The following is a 13,991-nucleotide window of genomic DNA, read 5'->3' as shown; positions in this document are numbered from 1 at the left end:
CTTTTATTGGATACAAAGTCATAAATTCTCTGATGCCCATGTGAGTCCTCTTAAATACATACACTCAGGTACATTCGGCAAAGGGCATCTATGGGTGACGTGGAGCAAAGTGCTGGGATGGTGATGCCTGGGTGGGGCAGAGAAGTGGGGCCAGGGAAGGCCCCCTGGGGGCTGGAGGTACAGGCACCACTTCAGAAACAAAACCAAAAAATGCTCTCCACCCCTCCGCCTGATGTGCTTGGGGTGGGGGAAGCTACCCTCACTGCTCAGGCCCATTGCAGCCTGGCTGTGCAGGGAAGGCAGGCCTGGGGGCCGGTTTTGGAGGTCCCCGCTAGCAGTGCCCACTAGAGCCAAGCTTACTAGTGCCAGTCATGAGGCAAGCCTAGGTCACCTCGGGCCTCTGCACTTGAATTCAAGACTCTGCCAGGGCAGAGCTGAGGCCAGGGAGCCCAAGGCCAAGCCCCCCTGGAGCCATGCCAGCAACAGTAGACAAGGCTTGGGCTCGTGGTGGGGAAGCCTGCCTGATTGTCAGGGCAGTCTTGGGACTGGCCAGGGTCCCGGGGGGTTGGGGAAGGAAGAGGAGCTGGTTGCCTCAGTCGGCCCTGGTATTCCGGTCTTCACCCAACCCTAAACCTTATCCTCAGGCAGAAGCTGCAGATGAATACACTTGTCCAGAAAGAAATACGTACACACGACACACAGCAGTATATACAGAAATGCAGGCCTGGAACAAGGCTGGGTGAGAAAGCATGACCACCAGGGTTAAAGAGAGAAGTGCCAGTTCCCTGGGGGAGGGATTTCCACTCAGGGACTGATGGGCTGGACAGATCACATCGGTATGTTAACTTCTCTGGGCAGGTAGGCCCTGTACCCACTCACCATCTCTGCTGTCTTCACCCCAAGTCCACCAGGAATTGGGTCTTTGGCACCAATAGTCACCTGGGAAGGTCTTCAGCCTAGTGCCTTAGAGGGACTAGGGCCTGGGCAGCTTCCCACCCATGGCCCAAAGGACCAGGGGAACAGGCAGGACCCAAAGGCAAAGGGCAGAGCCAAACCTTGGAGCAGCAGGCACTGGGAGGGAGGTGGCTTTTTGTTTGTTTCTGAAGCACTTCTTGAGGGGCTGGCTTGAACCACTCTCACAGGACCAGGAAATCCCGGGCTGCTTTCGTCCTTAGGTGGTTTCTTGGCCAGTGGAAAGCCAGGGTTCTGGGCAGCACACTTCTCTGTCCCAGGGGTCAGATACAGACAGCATCTCCTTCACTCCCTGCTAGTGCCATGCGGAGGCAGCCCAAAGCCTGATGAAGTGCTCGTGCTGAGTGTGCCAAGCCTCCCAGACGCTGGGTCCAGGCCATGTGGCAGGGAGAGGTGTAGGGACACCCAAGTGCCAGAGCCCATGGGACCTCTTACACATGCCTGGGACCCCTGGAGCAGAGCCTGCCTCGATTTGCTCTCAGATATTCCTCTCCTTTGCATCTTACTAGGTGTGAGATACGGAGGAAGATTCTCCTTCGAGGGAGTAAAGGATTAGGTGCTTCAGGAATGGCCAGACCCTCCATCCCTGTTGCCCACCCTCAGCCATGCTCCGTGGTTGCCAGAGAAGTGAACAAACAGAGCATCCCTGCACAAGCTCCCCATACAGCAGCAGGGCTCATCCCCCTGACAGTCAAACAATAGCTTCGAGTTGGGGGACACGGGGCCTGCACCCTGCCACTTCTCAGCATGCATGAAGTCCAGCATGTGTGTCTGCGAGCCCCCGTCGGCAGGGGCTTGGGCCAATGCAACATGTACTTGTACACATCCTTCACACACTCCGCTGGGAGAAACCAGGTGGGGACTTGCTGGCCAAACCTCCTACCAGCCGGGGGTAGGGGGTGGGAGGTGGGGGTAGGGCGGCCTGTTCACTCTTCTGCCCCCAGTGCTGGTGGTACTCAGGGCTGTTGCACGAATGAATGAATGACTGAATGACTGGGTGAATGAACCTACTCCTAGAATCAGTCCTCTCAGCACTGCCTTTCTCCCACTCTAGCTCACTGCCCATGCACCCTGATGTCCTTTTCCAGGACTGATGCCAGGCATTCCAGTGGGCACCCACCCAGGGAGAAATTGCCCAATGTCTTGTGTTCAGGGATGGAAGCTTCCTGGGGCAGAAAAATCCCTCAGTAAGGCAGGCTCGTGCCAAGCAGGGCATCCCTTTGTGCTTTGTCTGTGAGATGGGGAAGGCAGCACCTCTGGTCCTAGGGTCTCGAGCAGGAGCTATAGAGGGTACAGCTGGCAAGGCAAGACAGGCACCCAGGGCACCCTCAGATCCTTTCCAGGCCCCTGGAGGACAGAGAAAAGTTGTGCTTCTTCCTGCGACTCCTGGGGACAGGGCCGGGGAGGCGGGACAGTGGAGCCCGCTGCTCCAGAGTGGGGGATGCCACACAGCCACGGCTTCGTGCAGGACCGGACAGGGAGCTGCCAACATGATACCCTTGGTATGTGGGGCCTTCAAAGGGCAAGGCCAGAATAAGCCAGGGGAGGAAAAATCATCAACAGGAGCTGGGCCAGAGCTGGGTGTGGAGCCAGGGGAGCTGGATACTGGGCCTGTGGGGTCCCAGGTCGGAAGGACTCCTACAGGGTAACCCGGGGCTGGGTCTTGATGTCCCAGCCGGGCTGTAGCAAAAAGGTCCTTTGGAAAGGGCTGAGAAACTAGAGAAGCCCAGGCCCAGCCAGGCCCAGCAGCCTAATGGTTCAGGCAGAGCTGGCCTCTGGATAGGAAAGAAGAAAACCTAAGATGGATTGAGGTTAATGTTTGAAAGAACTTTCCAAGTGAATGTTAGCAGGACCCAAGGCCTCTACACCACTATGGGAGTTCTGAGAGGAGGAACTGGGGAGACCTGAGTCTTTGGAGCCTTAAAATAACAGAATCTAGTCTTACCAGAACATGCAAGAGGCGGTGAAAACCCCCCACTTGCACTCTGTGGTTTCTAAGCCAAATGGCTCTGGCTCAGGCCCCAGCACCGCCCCTAGGCAGAAGCACTCCAGCATCGCCCATAGCCCACGGGGCCTGTGAAGACGGGAGGGAGGCAAGTCTGATGAGGCTGCTCTTCCTCATCCTTGGCCTCATGGGTCTGTTTCCCTACCAAGGCCACATCTTCAAGCAAGCTAGCCAGACAAGGAAGCAAACCCCTCCCTCCCCCTGGCCTCCTCCAGGCCCCAGCACAGCAGGCAGCCCAGTGACTCCCTCCCACCCACAGCACTGGGGACCAGAGGCCATCAGATTCCTGCCCAAGCACCTGGATTAGAAAGACATTTCTTGAGGACAGGAACTGCTTCTCGCTGCTGCTAAGGTTTCCCAGAGCTAGGACCTTGCCCTTCCAGAGGCTTGGGATTGGTGGAAGGTATAGAAACATGCACCTTTTAGCTCTGAATTTAGCTCTGGTGTGTCGTGAGGGTATGCGGTGGCTGGAAGGGTCTTGTCATTTCTACAGCAACAAAAACTAAGTTTTCTCTACTTGGCAATTCCCCCCTCCCCCCCTGCTTTGGGAGTGGTGGTTTCAATGTCCTGGGGAAAAGTTCTAGATGAATGTTTTGCCATTCCAAGCCCATTCCCACTACCTCGCTGCACCCCTGCCCCCCGCCCCCCACTTTCGGCTGATCACATTCCCAGACCCAGAGGCCTATTGTTATCCCTGGGGAATGTGGACCCAGAGCCTAGGCAGGATGTCTGGAGGGGATGCCCACAGAGGGCTGAAACAGGGCAGGAGGAGGAAAAGAGTCCTCCTTGCCAAGTCTGAGCTGTTTTGGGGAGCCCCCCCTGGCTGGGGCCTAGCAGAGGCCCCTGACCAGTAGGCTGGGCCTCAGGAGGTGGGGGGCTGGCCCAGTAGCCTGAGCAACCAAGGAGCCACTCTGTGGTTACTGCAGGTCCTGAGGGCAATGACACCAGGTGCTGGTGGTGACTCAGCTCCTTGCTGGCTGTGCCCAGAAGGATGCTCCAGTGGGGAGTGGAGTGGGGGTCGGAGGGCAGCTTCTGTCCAAGCCCCTGCCCTGAAGAGGCAGTGCACAGGGTCAGGCCTGTTGCTCCACAGTCCCAGGAGGAGGACAGGAAACTCAACCCTTCCCTGGAAGCCAGGGGTAACACTAGGCCTCCGAAGTTCTAGTCCAAATCAGGGTCCCTCTGGAGGTCCAAAGAGAGTGCCCTGGTGTGGGGCTGGCAGGGGCCCTGCCGCCCCCCACCCGGGTTAGCAGCCGCCGTCCACCTTGATGTGCAGGATCTTAGAGAAGCCGGGCCTCCGTCGCAGGGCCTGTAGACCGAACCCTGGGTTAGTTCCCCTCAGGGTCAGGCAATTGGGCCCTCCTGTGACACACCCAGGTTACCAACCCCAGTCTAGGGATGTCATCTAGGGTCTTGGGTGGCATAAGAGCCAACTCCTCACCTGTAGTTTTGTCACCATGTCCTCAAACAGCTTCTGGGCCTCAGGACTGCTGGGCTCTTTGAAATAATCAGCAATCCCAATCTGGACCACAATGGACTTGAGGTTCCGGCAAATGCCTAGGAAAAGGTAGGTCATAAGGTGGTGGCTCATGTTTGGCCTGGGCAATGGGACTACTGCTTTTCCTATCACTACTTAATGAAACCAGAACCCTACAGAGAGATGGTCACATGCCAGGCACTGGGCACCACATAGAGGAGAGCAGGCCCGTGGCACCCAGAGGGTCAACCAGATGGGGCTGGCGGGCGGAGGAGGGCAAGGTCATACAGCAGAGGCTGTAGTGGACTCTGGGAGGATGAGTGGGCAACAGCCAATTGTGCAGGGGCTCTAGGAGCTTCCCTAGCAGAGGGGGCAGTTGTACCATGGCCTGGCCATCTGGAAATGAATTCAAGGACAGAGCAGCTGGGGTGAGGCTGATGGGTCTTCTCTGGAGCATGGAGGAGAGGAAGCAGGCAGCAAACAAGTTGGGAGCAGAGGGCTTAAGGGACTAGATGTTGTCATGAAGTCAGTGGAGGAGGAGGAAGAAATTCAGGAGGCTGAGAGGGTTCTGGAGGTCATGATTTTGGTGGCTGAGCATTTAATTCTGGTGGTCAGTCCAGAGCCAGGCCATGAGGCTGAAGGGGAGGGAAGAAGGGTCCTGGCAATAATGAGACAGTCAAGGAATCTTCAGTGCTCAGGACTTAGGTGTGACCAGGGCCTCAGGAAGGGGGGAGGGGCCTGGCCCAGTAGCCTGAGCAACTGAAGAGCCACTCCGTGGTTACTGCAGGTCCTGAGGGCAATGACACCAGGTGCTGGTGGTGACTCAGCTCCTTGCTGGCTGTGCCCAGAAGGACGCTCCAGTGGGGGGTGGAGCGGGGGTTGGAGGGCAGCTTCTGTCCAAGCCCCTGCGCTGAAGAAGTGGGAGCGGCCCCATTGGGGCACCCATGTCCTCAATGAAGGTGGAGCAATGGTCAGGAGTGGAGTAGGAGGCTAGAGGGTGGTGGTGTCTGAGGAGGCATGCTGGAGTCTACAGCAGCATGGAGAGAGGGGTCTTCACCCTGAGAATGGTCCAGCATGGAGAGAGGGGTCTTCACCCTGAGAAGGGTCCTGGCAGGGCTCACATACATCATCTCATTTAATCCTCCCACCCATTCCAGAAGGCAGCTTAGAGGACGGAGATACAGAACCCAGAGAAGTAGAGTAACTTGCTCAGTCACACAGCTCATAAGCAGTAGAGCCAAAATTGAGACCTAGATCAGTCCAGCTCCAGACCTGAATTCCTAACCTGTTGTGTGCTGCCCCTGCCCTTGCCCAGAGGCTCAGGTGGAAAGGCGGCGGCGTACAACTCCTATCTCCTGTGGGGGTTGAGCATAGGGCAATAAAAGCCTGTTGAACTGAACCATCTGGACCAGATGCTAGCAGGCCTCAAACGCCACACCAGCCTCCGAGGACACTGATGGCGAGGCTAGGATTAGCACCCTGGTCAGTCTGCCCCCTGTGCTGGTGCTTGCTGACAAGGCATGGTAAGAAAGGACAGTGGAAACCTGCCCCCTCTCCCCCGCATTCCCATCGCTCACTGTTGAAATGCAGCAGGGCCTTGGGGGTGACGGGGGTGGCCGTGAGCACCAACATCTCCAGTCCCTTCAGGCCTTCGCGGCAGACCTCAGCTGCCACCTCCTGGGTGATCTCCGACACATGGTCCAGCTCTAGGACCTGCAGCCGCATGCAGTTTCTTGCTAGGAAGAGGAGGAAGAGGGGAGGTCCTGCTGACAAACTCCCCGGGTCTCTCTGGCCCGGTGCCTTCATGCTCCTGCCACCGCCCAGGCCGAAGCCCCAAGCCCCTCTGGGATTTCGGTGTCACACCCACACCTGCTTCCCACCACCCTCTATCCTGGTCCCAAGGAAAGACTCACCAAGTGACGCCAGGCCCTGCACCCCACAGCCAGCGCCCCCAACCCCCAGGGCCCGAAGGTGTGGCCAACAGCGACCGATCATCTGCAGGCAGCGGTTACTGAAGCGTGTGGGCTGCTGGCTGGAGAATGGGGCAGAGAGAGGGCTGTCAAGGAAGCCGCTGGTTGCATGACACCCCAAGCCTGCTCCTCTTTCATGCCCCCACTCAGGCTGAGTCCCCACCAACCACCCCAGCTGCTCAAGTTAGAAACCTGGGATCATCCCTGACTTTTCCTCACCTCCTGCCGAGACCTATGGATTCTGATTCCCGAACTCTTTCAGGCACGGTTCAGACCACTGTCCCTATTCATTTGGACTCATCTAGTCTCTCTGCCAATTCATCCAGCACACTGCTGACAGCCATTCGTTCCTCTATTCTCTCACCCAGTCATTCAACAAATGGGCCTCAAGTGTCTACTATAGCCAAGAACAACCGAGCTAGGCCCCGGGGATACAGTGATGATAATACAGACATGGTCCCCGCCCTCAAGGTGCGGGGTGGGGGGCGGGCACAGCGGACACACAGAACGTAACCAGCCTGGTGTGATCCTGTCTTTAAGATCAGAAATACTGCAAAGGCTTCCTGAGCACTTCCTAGGTAAAGTACAAAAATCTAACCCCCATACGCAAGGCCTTCCTAACCTTGCCCCCACCTTCCTCTCCACACTCACTGCTCCACCCCATCCACCACTCACACCAAACCGGCTGTTTCCCTGAACACCTCGTTCCTCAACATTCGCCCAGGCGGCGGGTTTCCTGGCGTCGACCACGCACTTGGTACCAGGGACACGGAAACGGACATTCACAGCCCCGACCCTGAGAACTGCGAGTACAGCGGAGACTCGAGTAGAGATTATTGCAAAACAAACTACAGCAGGGGTTTGGTGTGAGTGGCGGGCAGGGGAGCAGGGACGGATTCTGCCAGGTGGCAGGGAAGGACACGGGATGCCCCGGGAGGCGCTGTCGTGCGGAGAGAGGGCTTGGAGGACAGAGTCAGGGACAAAGAAGCCGGGTTTGAGGAACGCCAAGTCGAGCGGTGAATGATCTGCACCCTTCAACAACCAGCTCTTCTGTGTACGCTGCGTTGACCTCCCTGAACGGCCTTGCGTGTGCCAAACCAGACGGGGCTATCTCTCCGGGTGCTGGCTGAACACGTACATATACGCTTCAGAGACACGTCTCCTCTGAGCCAGCTACGGTCCTACTAAGGCTGAAAGATCTCTAGTGTCACCTTCACTTTGCAGTTGAGAAACAAAGGCACGACTGGATTGCCCTACGTCACCCTGCCAGTGAGCCAGGACGTCACCCCAGGTCTGATTTTGAAGCCCTGCTCTTCACCGCTAACTACACAGACTGATGAAAGTGAGTCTGTCTCCCCAACTGACCAATCTGGTCAGTCCTCAGCCAGCCCCAGCCCCAGCTCAAGCCTGGCCCCTCCCAACCCCGGCTGGGGCTCACCAAGGGTGAAGTGGCGCCACCTGGAGGGAGACGATCTCTCTGCAGCCTGCGCCCAGGGCCCAAATGACCTCATGGCCCACGGGGTCTGTGGCGCTCCTGTTGAAAAGACAGAGCTGGAACCGCCCACCCTGGTGGCCCTGGCTCCCCTCCCTTGGACCAGAGAACTCTTGGGTCCCTCTGCCTGGCAGCCCCGGGGGAAGAGTAGTCTGACCGCAGGGCCCCCCTGGCCGGAGGCCGAGAGCGTAGGGCCCTACCTGTAGGTGACGGCCTGCAGGGCGCGGCAGTAGCAGCTGGCCAGCCAGAGCGAGCGGTCGGTGAGGATGTTGGGGCAGTGGGAGATGCGCAGGATGAGCAGACTCCCCCCAGCGGCCTTCAGCAGGGACTCCAGCCCTGCTTCCAGGCAGCCCCTGGGGAGGGCCAAGACGTCAGGGCACCGCTTGTGGCCACTTCCTCCGCTGGGGAGCCTCCCCCGCGGAGCTCCGGCTCTGCGGCGCAGTGACACCCAACCGCCCGCCCCCACGGCCTCACCGGGTGCTCCGCGCATACTCTTCCTTGCTCTCCTTCTTGCCCCGCTGCCGGGGCTTCAAGTTCTGCAGCGTCAGCGAGTGGGCCTGGGTGCACCACTGAGCCAGCATGGCCAGGAACTGCAGGGAGAGAAGGGCTGCCTGGCGATGAAGGGGTCTGGGCTTGGTGGGCTGCAGGGACACCAGCCCAAGCCATGAGGCCTCATGAGAGCATTTGGGGGGGCGAGGCTGAAGCTGGGGTGTCGGAAGGGTCACCAAGGCTAGACCTCCAGGGCCCAGATTCTGCTGGGAGAAAGGTGGGTTCAGAGAGGGGCGGTGGACGGGGACAGGCACCTTGGAGCAGACGCGGGCGTTCTCGAGCAGCACCCGTGTCCAGACGGCGGGGTGGCGAGCCACGAACCGCCAGTCCCGGCAGACCTCGGCGGCGTGCAGCAGCGTGCGCGTGTCCAGGTAGGTGAAGATGCAGAACAGGGCGGCTCGCATCTTGAGGATCTCGGGGCTGATGACCTCGTTGGAGCGTGAGGGGCTGCCCCTCTCAGCTCGCCGACCCCGCCCACTGCCTCCCTCTGGGCGTGCTGCACAGTACCAGAGGGTCAAAGGTCAGTGTGGAGGGTCGAAGGCCAATGTGGGGGTGCAGCTGGGGAGGTGGGGTGGGTAGGAGCTACAGAAGGAATAGGCATGAGGGACCCATGCTGGGGGACCGGTGACTTGGGAAGAAGGACAAGAGGCTTCTGCTTCCCCCTCCTCTGCACACCCCATCTCTAATTATACAAATTAGAAAAAGGTGACCCTTCCTCAAGTAAACTGTCTTTTTAAGATCACATATCATTACATTGTCCAAACTCAGCTCCTAGATGAAGCAACTGAGTCAAGTCTAGGAAAGGCAAGGGTTTGGAGGGTGAGGGAACGGATGGATAGAAACCCGGCCTCTGTGAACAGGCCAGGGCGAGCCTGCCCAGAACAGTCACTCGAAAGCAGCCATGCCCCTAACTTGAGCCCTCTAACCTCCTGACCCTGACCCACCCACATATGCACATGGCCTTGTGCGTATATAGAAGGGGACTCTCCCTGCTGTTCCAGGGACTAGTCTGCAGTTAACACTCAGTTACTCTGCTGTAAATGTCAACGAGCCCACCATGTTAATGGACCCCCTGAGATGTGGCATCCTTGTGCAGTGCCCAACATGAGCTCCCCTGTGCTGCAGCACTGCTCTCTCATGAGTTCCTTGCCCAAGCTTAAGAGCACTTGTAGGAGAGTCTGTCATCCTCATTGAGGGAATTCTGGGACAAGGGGAAAACAGGTGTAGGAGCCCAAGAGATTTACTGCCTCAGCCCTGTGTCCCCTGAGAGGGCCCAGCACCAGAGAAAGACTCGCCTCTCTGGCCTACCCTTCCAGGACTCACCTGAGAGCCGGCAGCTGCTCAGTGGCCCAGCCATAGCAGGCCCAGGGCGGGGGGCATCTGAGGGGCCCTCAGCCTCTGACTCCGTGGTTCGGGAGCCCACGTCCGAGACATCACCCTCCTCCCCCTCCGTGCTGTGTCGGCGGGGTCTGCGCTGCCAGTTCTGGATGGCCTGGCGCCGCAGGCCTGAGCTGCGAGGGGCCTGGGTGCGCTCCGAGCCGCCGTTGGCAGCCTGGGCCCGTGTGCCCAAGCCCCCAGGGCCACTGTCCTCGGGGGCCCCCTCTTCTGGCCGGGGTAGCTCCAGACTGTCACTGTCATAGCAGCCTGAGCTCTGGGATGCAGCAGGGACACGGCTGGAGGCCCTGGGGTGGGGTGGACCAGATGGTAAGGAGCGAGGGGCACCAGGTCCGCCCAAATTCCCCATGCCACCCCTACCAAGGGCAACCCACCCGCCCGACTTTCCAAGAGCCCCCTTCCAAGAGTGTGGAAAGGCAGACAGAGGTGACCCGAGTAGTATGGGGAAAGGAGAAGGAGCCAAGGCCCCAGATGGGCCAGCCATCCAGGGGGCCTGTGGATCCTTCCAGGGTGAGGATGGGCTGTGGGACGGGCCAGGCCCGAGGCTTACCCTGTGCTGGGAGAGGAGCCATGCCTCGACACGGCGTATGTGCTAGGCATGGCCGGGCCCGCGTGGTGTTCTCGCTGTGGGCCCCCAGAGCGGGAGGGAAAGGTGGGGGGTGGGGGAAGAGGCAAGAGGATGAGAAGGAACAGGAGAAACAGGGCACAAGATGGAGAGAAGAGAGGAGGGAGAGGAGAGAGAAGGAAAAAAGTTGGGAAAGATGGACAAATAGACAGACAGACAGCCCAGAAAGGCAGGCTCAACATCCCCCCTCCCCAAACCCACCCAGCATCCCCAGACCCAGGCTTGTGGCTCCTGGGCTCTCATTTGGGCAGAGATGGGCCCCTGAGACCCAGAGCAGCTGGATCACAGCTCACTGGATCACAGCCTCAGGGGCCGGCACTTCTGTCCAGTCAGAGGGGCACCCCTGTTCCTGGACCCCTCCTTCAGGCCCGGAGTCTGCTCATGGGGAAGAGCCAAAGAAGGGAGGCACAACAGGGGGACGGCAGGCAGGATGTGCGGTGGGACCGTGGGGGGCAGGTGGGCACTCACCATTCTGCCGGGACCCCGGGGACCAGGCCCAGCGCCGCCTCCTCCCCCTCCGCGGCCCAGGCTGGCGCTGGGCGTGCTGCCACAGCTGCTGCTGATGACCTGCAGCTGCCGCTCGGCGCGGTCGGCGCGCTCCAGAAGCTCCTCGATGAACTGCTGCAGCCGCAGCTTGGCGCTGGCCTCCCGCGCCGCCGTCTCCTTCAGGAACTGGTCGATCTGCACCACCTCCCTGGGCCCGGAGCAGTCTCTGACCCCAGGGCCTCGGCCTGGCTGCCCACCCACCCCCTGGAGGAGCCCCCGAGCAGGAGGGAGAGCCACGGCACAGCTGCTCCCGCTCACGTGGGTGCACGCAGTACAGGCCCAGGCACAAGGCGCCACGCCACGGCACGCACACAAATGCAACCATACACTCCGAGTCACACACGCGCGCCCCACTGCCCCAGCCCCGACGCTCCTGCTAGGCACCCCTACCCCGCACGGAAACACTCTGTCATATGCGGTCGCGCTCAGAGCCACCTCCTCCGTGCGGAAACACTCTCGGGCACACAGCCACACACACTCGCATACACGTGCTCATGTCACGTTCACTTGCAGGAGTACACGCAGTCTGAGACAGGCACAGTCCCGCTCACACATTCCAACACACACACGCACACACACTTTCAGAAATATTCTCAGATGCAGAAGGCTCCGGGAAGTACACACAGCACAGCTCAGAGTCACTTGAGCATTTACTCCCAAATGTATTCACAGCTGTTCATGCATCCACTCAACATTTACTGAGCACCTTCTAGGTGCTTGGCACTGGTCTCGGTGTTTAGGGATACAGCAGTGGACAGACCTGAGAAAAGCTCTTGCCCCCATGGAGCTTATATCAGAACGGGAGTAGAGACATACCATCCATCTATCTCACCATTCTACATTTAAAGACCAGAGAAATTAGAAGCCAGCAAAGAACACTGAGAAGGAGCAGACAAAAAGAAGGGCATTCCAGGAGAGTATCCTGGACGCCAAGTGAAGCAAGTGTTTCAGGGACTGGCTGTGTCAAATGCTGCTGATAGGCTGAGATGACATGAAGGTCATTGGTGACGTGGAGGTCAGTGGTGGAGGTGGCCATCTATCTAATCAGAGTGGATTCAAGAGAGAAAGTGCGGGGATGTACTGTATGGTGACTAACATAACATAATAAAAAAATCATTAAAAATTTAAAAAAAAAAGAGAGAAAGTGGAGACGGAAATTGGAGACAAGGATTATAAACAATACTTTCAAGGAGTTGTTCTGGAAGGAGAGAAAAGGGGCAGTAGCCCAGGGGGGCAGTGGCCTTATGGCGGACGGGAGAAACGACCTCCTGCTTGGCCGCTTTCAGGAAAGATACAGTCGACAAGGAAAATGTGACGATGGCAAAGGGAGAGAGAGAGCGGAATTGTACCACGTCTTTGAGTAGGCAAAAGGGAAGAGGATGTGGTGCCGCCATGCAGGGGCTGGCCTTGGCTAGAGGCATCGAAAAGGAAGAGAAACAGTTTTCAGGGGCAGACGCGCCGTCATACCCGCATGTCCTCACAGTCCCACACACACACCGCCATGGCGCTCCTGGCCCCACACATACCACCATCACAAGCTGTGGCCACACAGACACACACAGAGCCACACTCAGGCCCACTCACGGTGGTGGCAGCGGCAGCGACACACACGGTCACCCAGTCGGGCACATTGACGGGCACACCCGCCCACAGCGCCCTGAGGGCCACTCACTGCTGCTTGCGGCTCAGCTCCTGCTCCTTGTGCACCAGGTCCTGCTTGAGCGAGGCCAGCAGCTCCACACTCACGTCCACCTGGCGCGAGAGCTCGGACGCCCGCTCCTCCAGCTCCTCCTTCTCGCGCCCCAGCCGCGCGCTCTCCTGCCGCGCCGTCTCCAGCTCGGCCGCCTTGCGCTCCAGCTCCGCCTGCAGCCGACCCACCTGGCCGGCGATCTTCTGCTCCACCTCCTCGCTCAGCCGCTCCAGCCGCCGGTCCACCTCCAGCTTCTCCAGCGCGCGAATCTTGAGGCGCGCCAGGCCCTCCTCGTAGGCCACATCGGCGGGCGAGGGGGACGCGGGCGAGGCGGAGGCGGGCACGGGGCCCGGGCCCGGCGGCGGCGTGGAGCACGCGGAGGAGGCCACGGACTTGCGGGCGAACAGCTCCCCCAGCGGGATCTCGATCTCGCGCAGCGCGTACCGCGCGGCGGCGGCGGGCACGAGGCCCGGCTCGGCCAGCTCCTCGCACTGCAGGCTGGCGGGCACCAGGTCGCCGGCGAAGTGGGCGAGGGGCGCGTGGTGGTGATGGTGGTGCAGCAGGTGCGGCGCGGCGGACGACGGCCCGGCCGCCTGCTCCTTGCCCTGGAAGGACGTGCTCTCGAAGACCTCGCGCCGGGCGCCGGGCACGGCCAGCAGGGCGGCGGGCTCGGGCGTCAGCGGGAAGCCTGAGGCGGCAGCGGCGGCCGCGGCGGCGGCGGCGGCACCGTCGCAGATGCTGTTGGTCTTGGAGAGGATGTAGAGCGTCTCGTACGTGTGGCTGTACTCCAGGTGAGCACGCAGCGACGACAGGCTCCGGAAGCGCTTGTGCTCCCCGCAGCGGGGGCAGCGGTACGGCAGGTCCAGCGAGGCCATGGCCCCGCCGCCCCCGCGGCGCCCGGGCTCCACCGCGGCCGCCCCGCCGGTCAGCCGGGCGCGCTCATGGGGGGCCGCGGGCGAGCCCCCCTGCGGGGTCAGGAAGGCTCAGGGCGCCCACGGCCAGGGGCGAGGAGGCTAGAAGAGAGGGAGTAAACCTTAGCAGGGTGGTCTCCCCCACGCGTGAGGCAACACGCGCCCATAATGGAGGGGTGAGGGGATACCTATGGCTTGACCTCCCAGAGGGGGCGGGCCTGCTCTGGTACCCGCGGGAGGGCCTGTACATGTACGACAGTGAGAAAGAATGAGAATTTTTAAGGGGGGAGGGAGGCATTCATTATCCTTGTAATACTTTCGACCTATACTCCAACTAGACATAACCCAAGGGCCCATCACCG

General features: G+C 59.9%; 1 protein-coding gene across 1 annotated transcript; it reads right to left on the bottom strand.

Moving 5' to 3' along the window:
- Window positions 1-4,220: 4,220 nt before the first annotated feature.
- FBXO41 (F-box protein 41) lies at window positions 4,221-13,593 on the bottom strand. Its single transcript, XM_040622844.1, has 12 exons — window positions 12,701-13,593; window positions 10,951-11,176; window positions 10,408-10,481; window positions 9,786-10,144; window positions 8,717-8,958; window positions 8,388-8,503; window positions 8,114-8,266; window positions 7,860-7,955; window positions 6,365-6,483; window positions 6,029-6,187; window positions 4,416-4,531; window positions 4,221-4,283 (listed from the first exon to the last, which is right to left on the bottom strand). The coding sequence occupies exons 1-12, from the start codon at window positions 13,591-13,593 to the stop codon at window positions 4,221-4,223; spliced, it is 2,616 nt and encodes an 871-aa protein (XP_040478778.1).
- Window positions 13,594-13,991: the final 398 nt, after the last annotated feature.

This window comes from Ursus maritimus, unplaced genomic scaffold (assembly GCF_017311325.1).
Source record: "Ursus maritimus isolate PB19 unplaced genomic scaffold, ASM1731132v1 scaffold_6, whole genome shotgun sequence".
NCBI lineage: Eukaryota > Metazoa > Chordata > Mammalia > Carnivora > Ursidae > Ursus > Ursus maritimus.
The sequence above is the reverse complement of the archived record's forward strand: the minus strand, read 5'-3'. Positions and strand labels throughout refer to the sequence as shown.

Excerpts from the sequence above, each read along its gene's own strand:
- FBXO41 (XM_040622844.1), bottom strand. The coding sequence starts at position 13,593 with ATGGCCTCGCTGGACCTGCCGTACCGCTGCCCCCGCTGCGGGGAGCAC. Across the intron at positions 8,959-9,785 it reads GAGCAGCTGCCGGCTCTCAG|CACGCCCAGAGGGAGGCAGT; the intron begins GTGAGTCCTGGA and ends GGTACTGTGCAG. Across the intron at positions 8,267-8,387 it reads GAGTATGCGCGGAGCACCCG|GGGCTGCCTGGAAGCAGGGC; the intron begins GTGAGGCCGTGG and ends GGCCCTCCCCAG.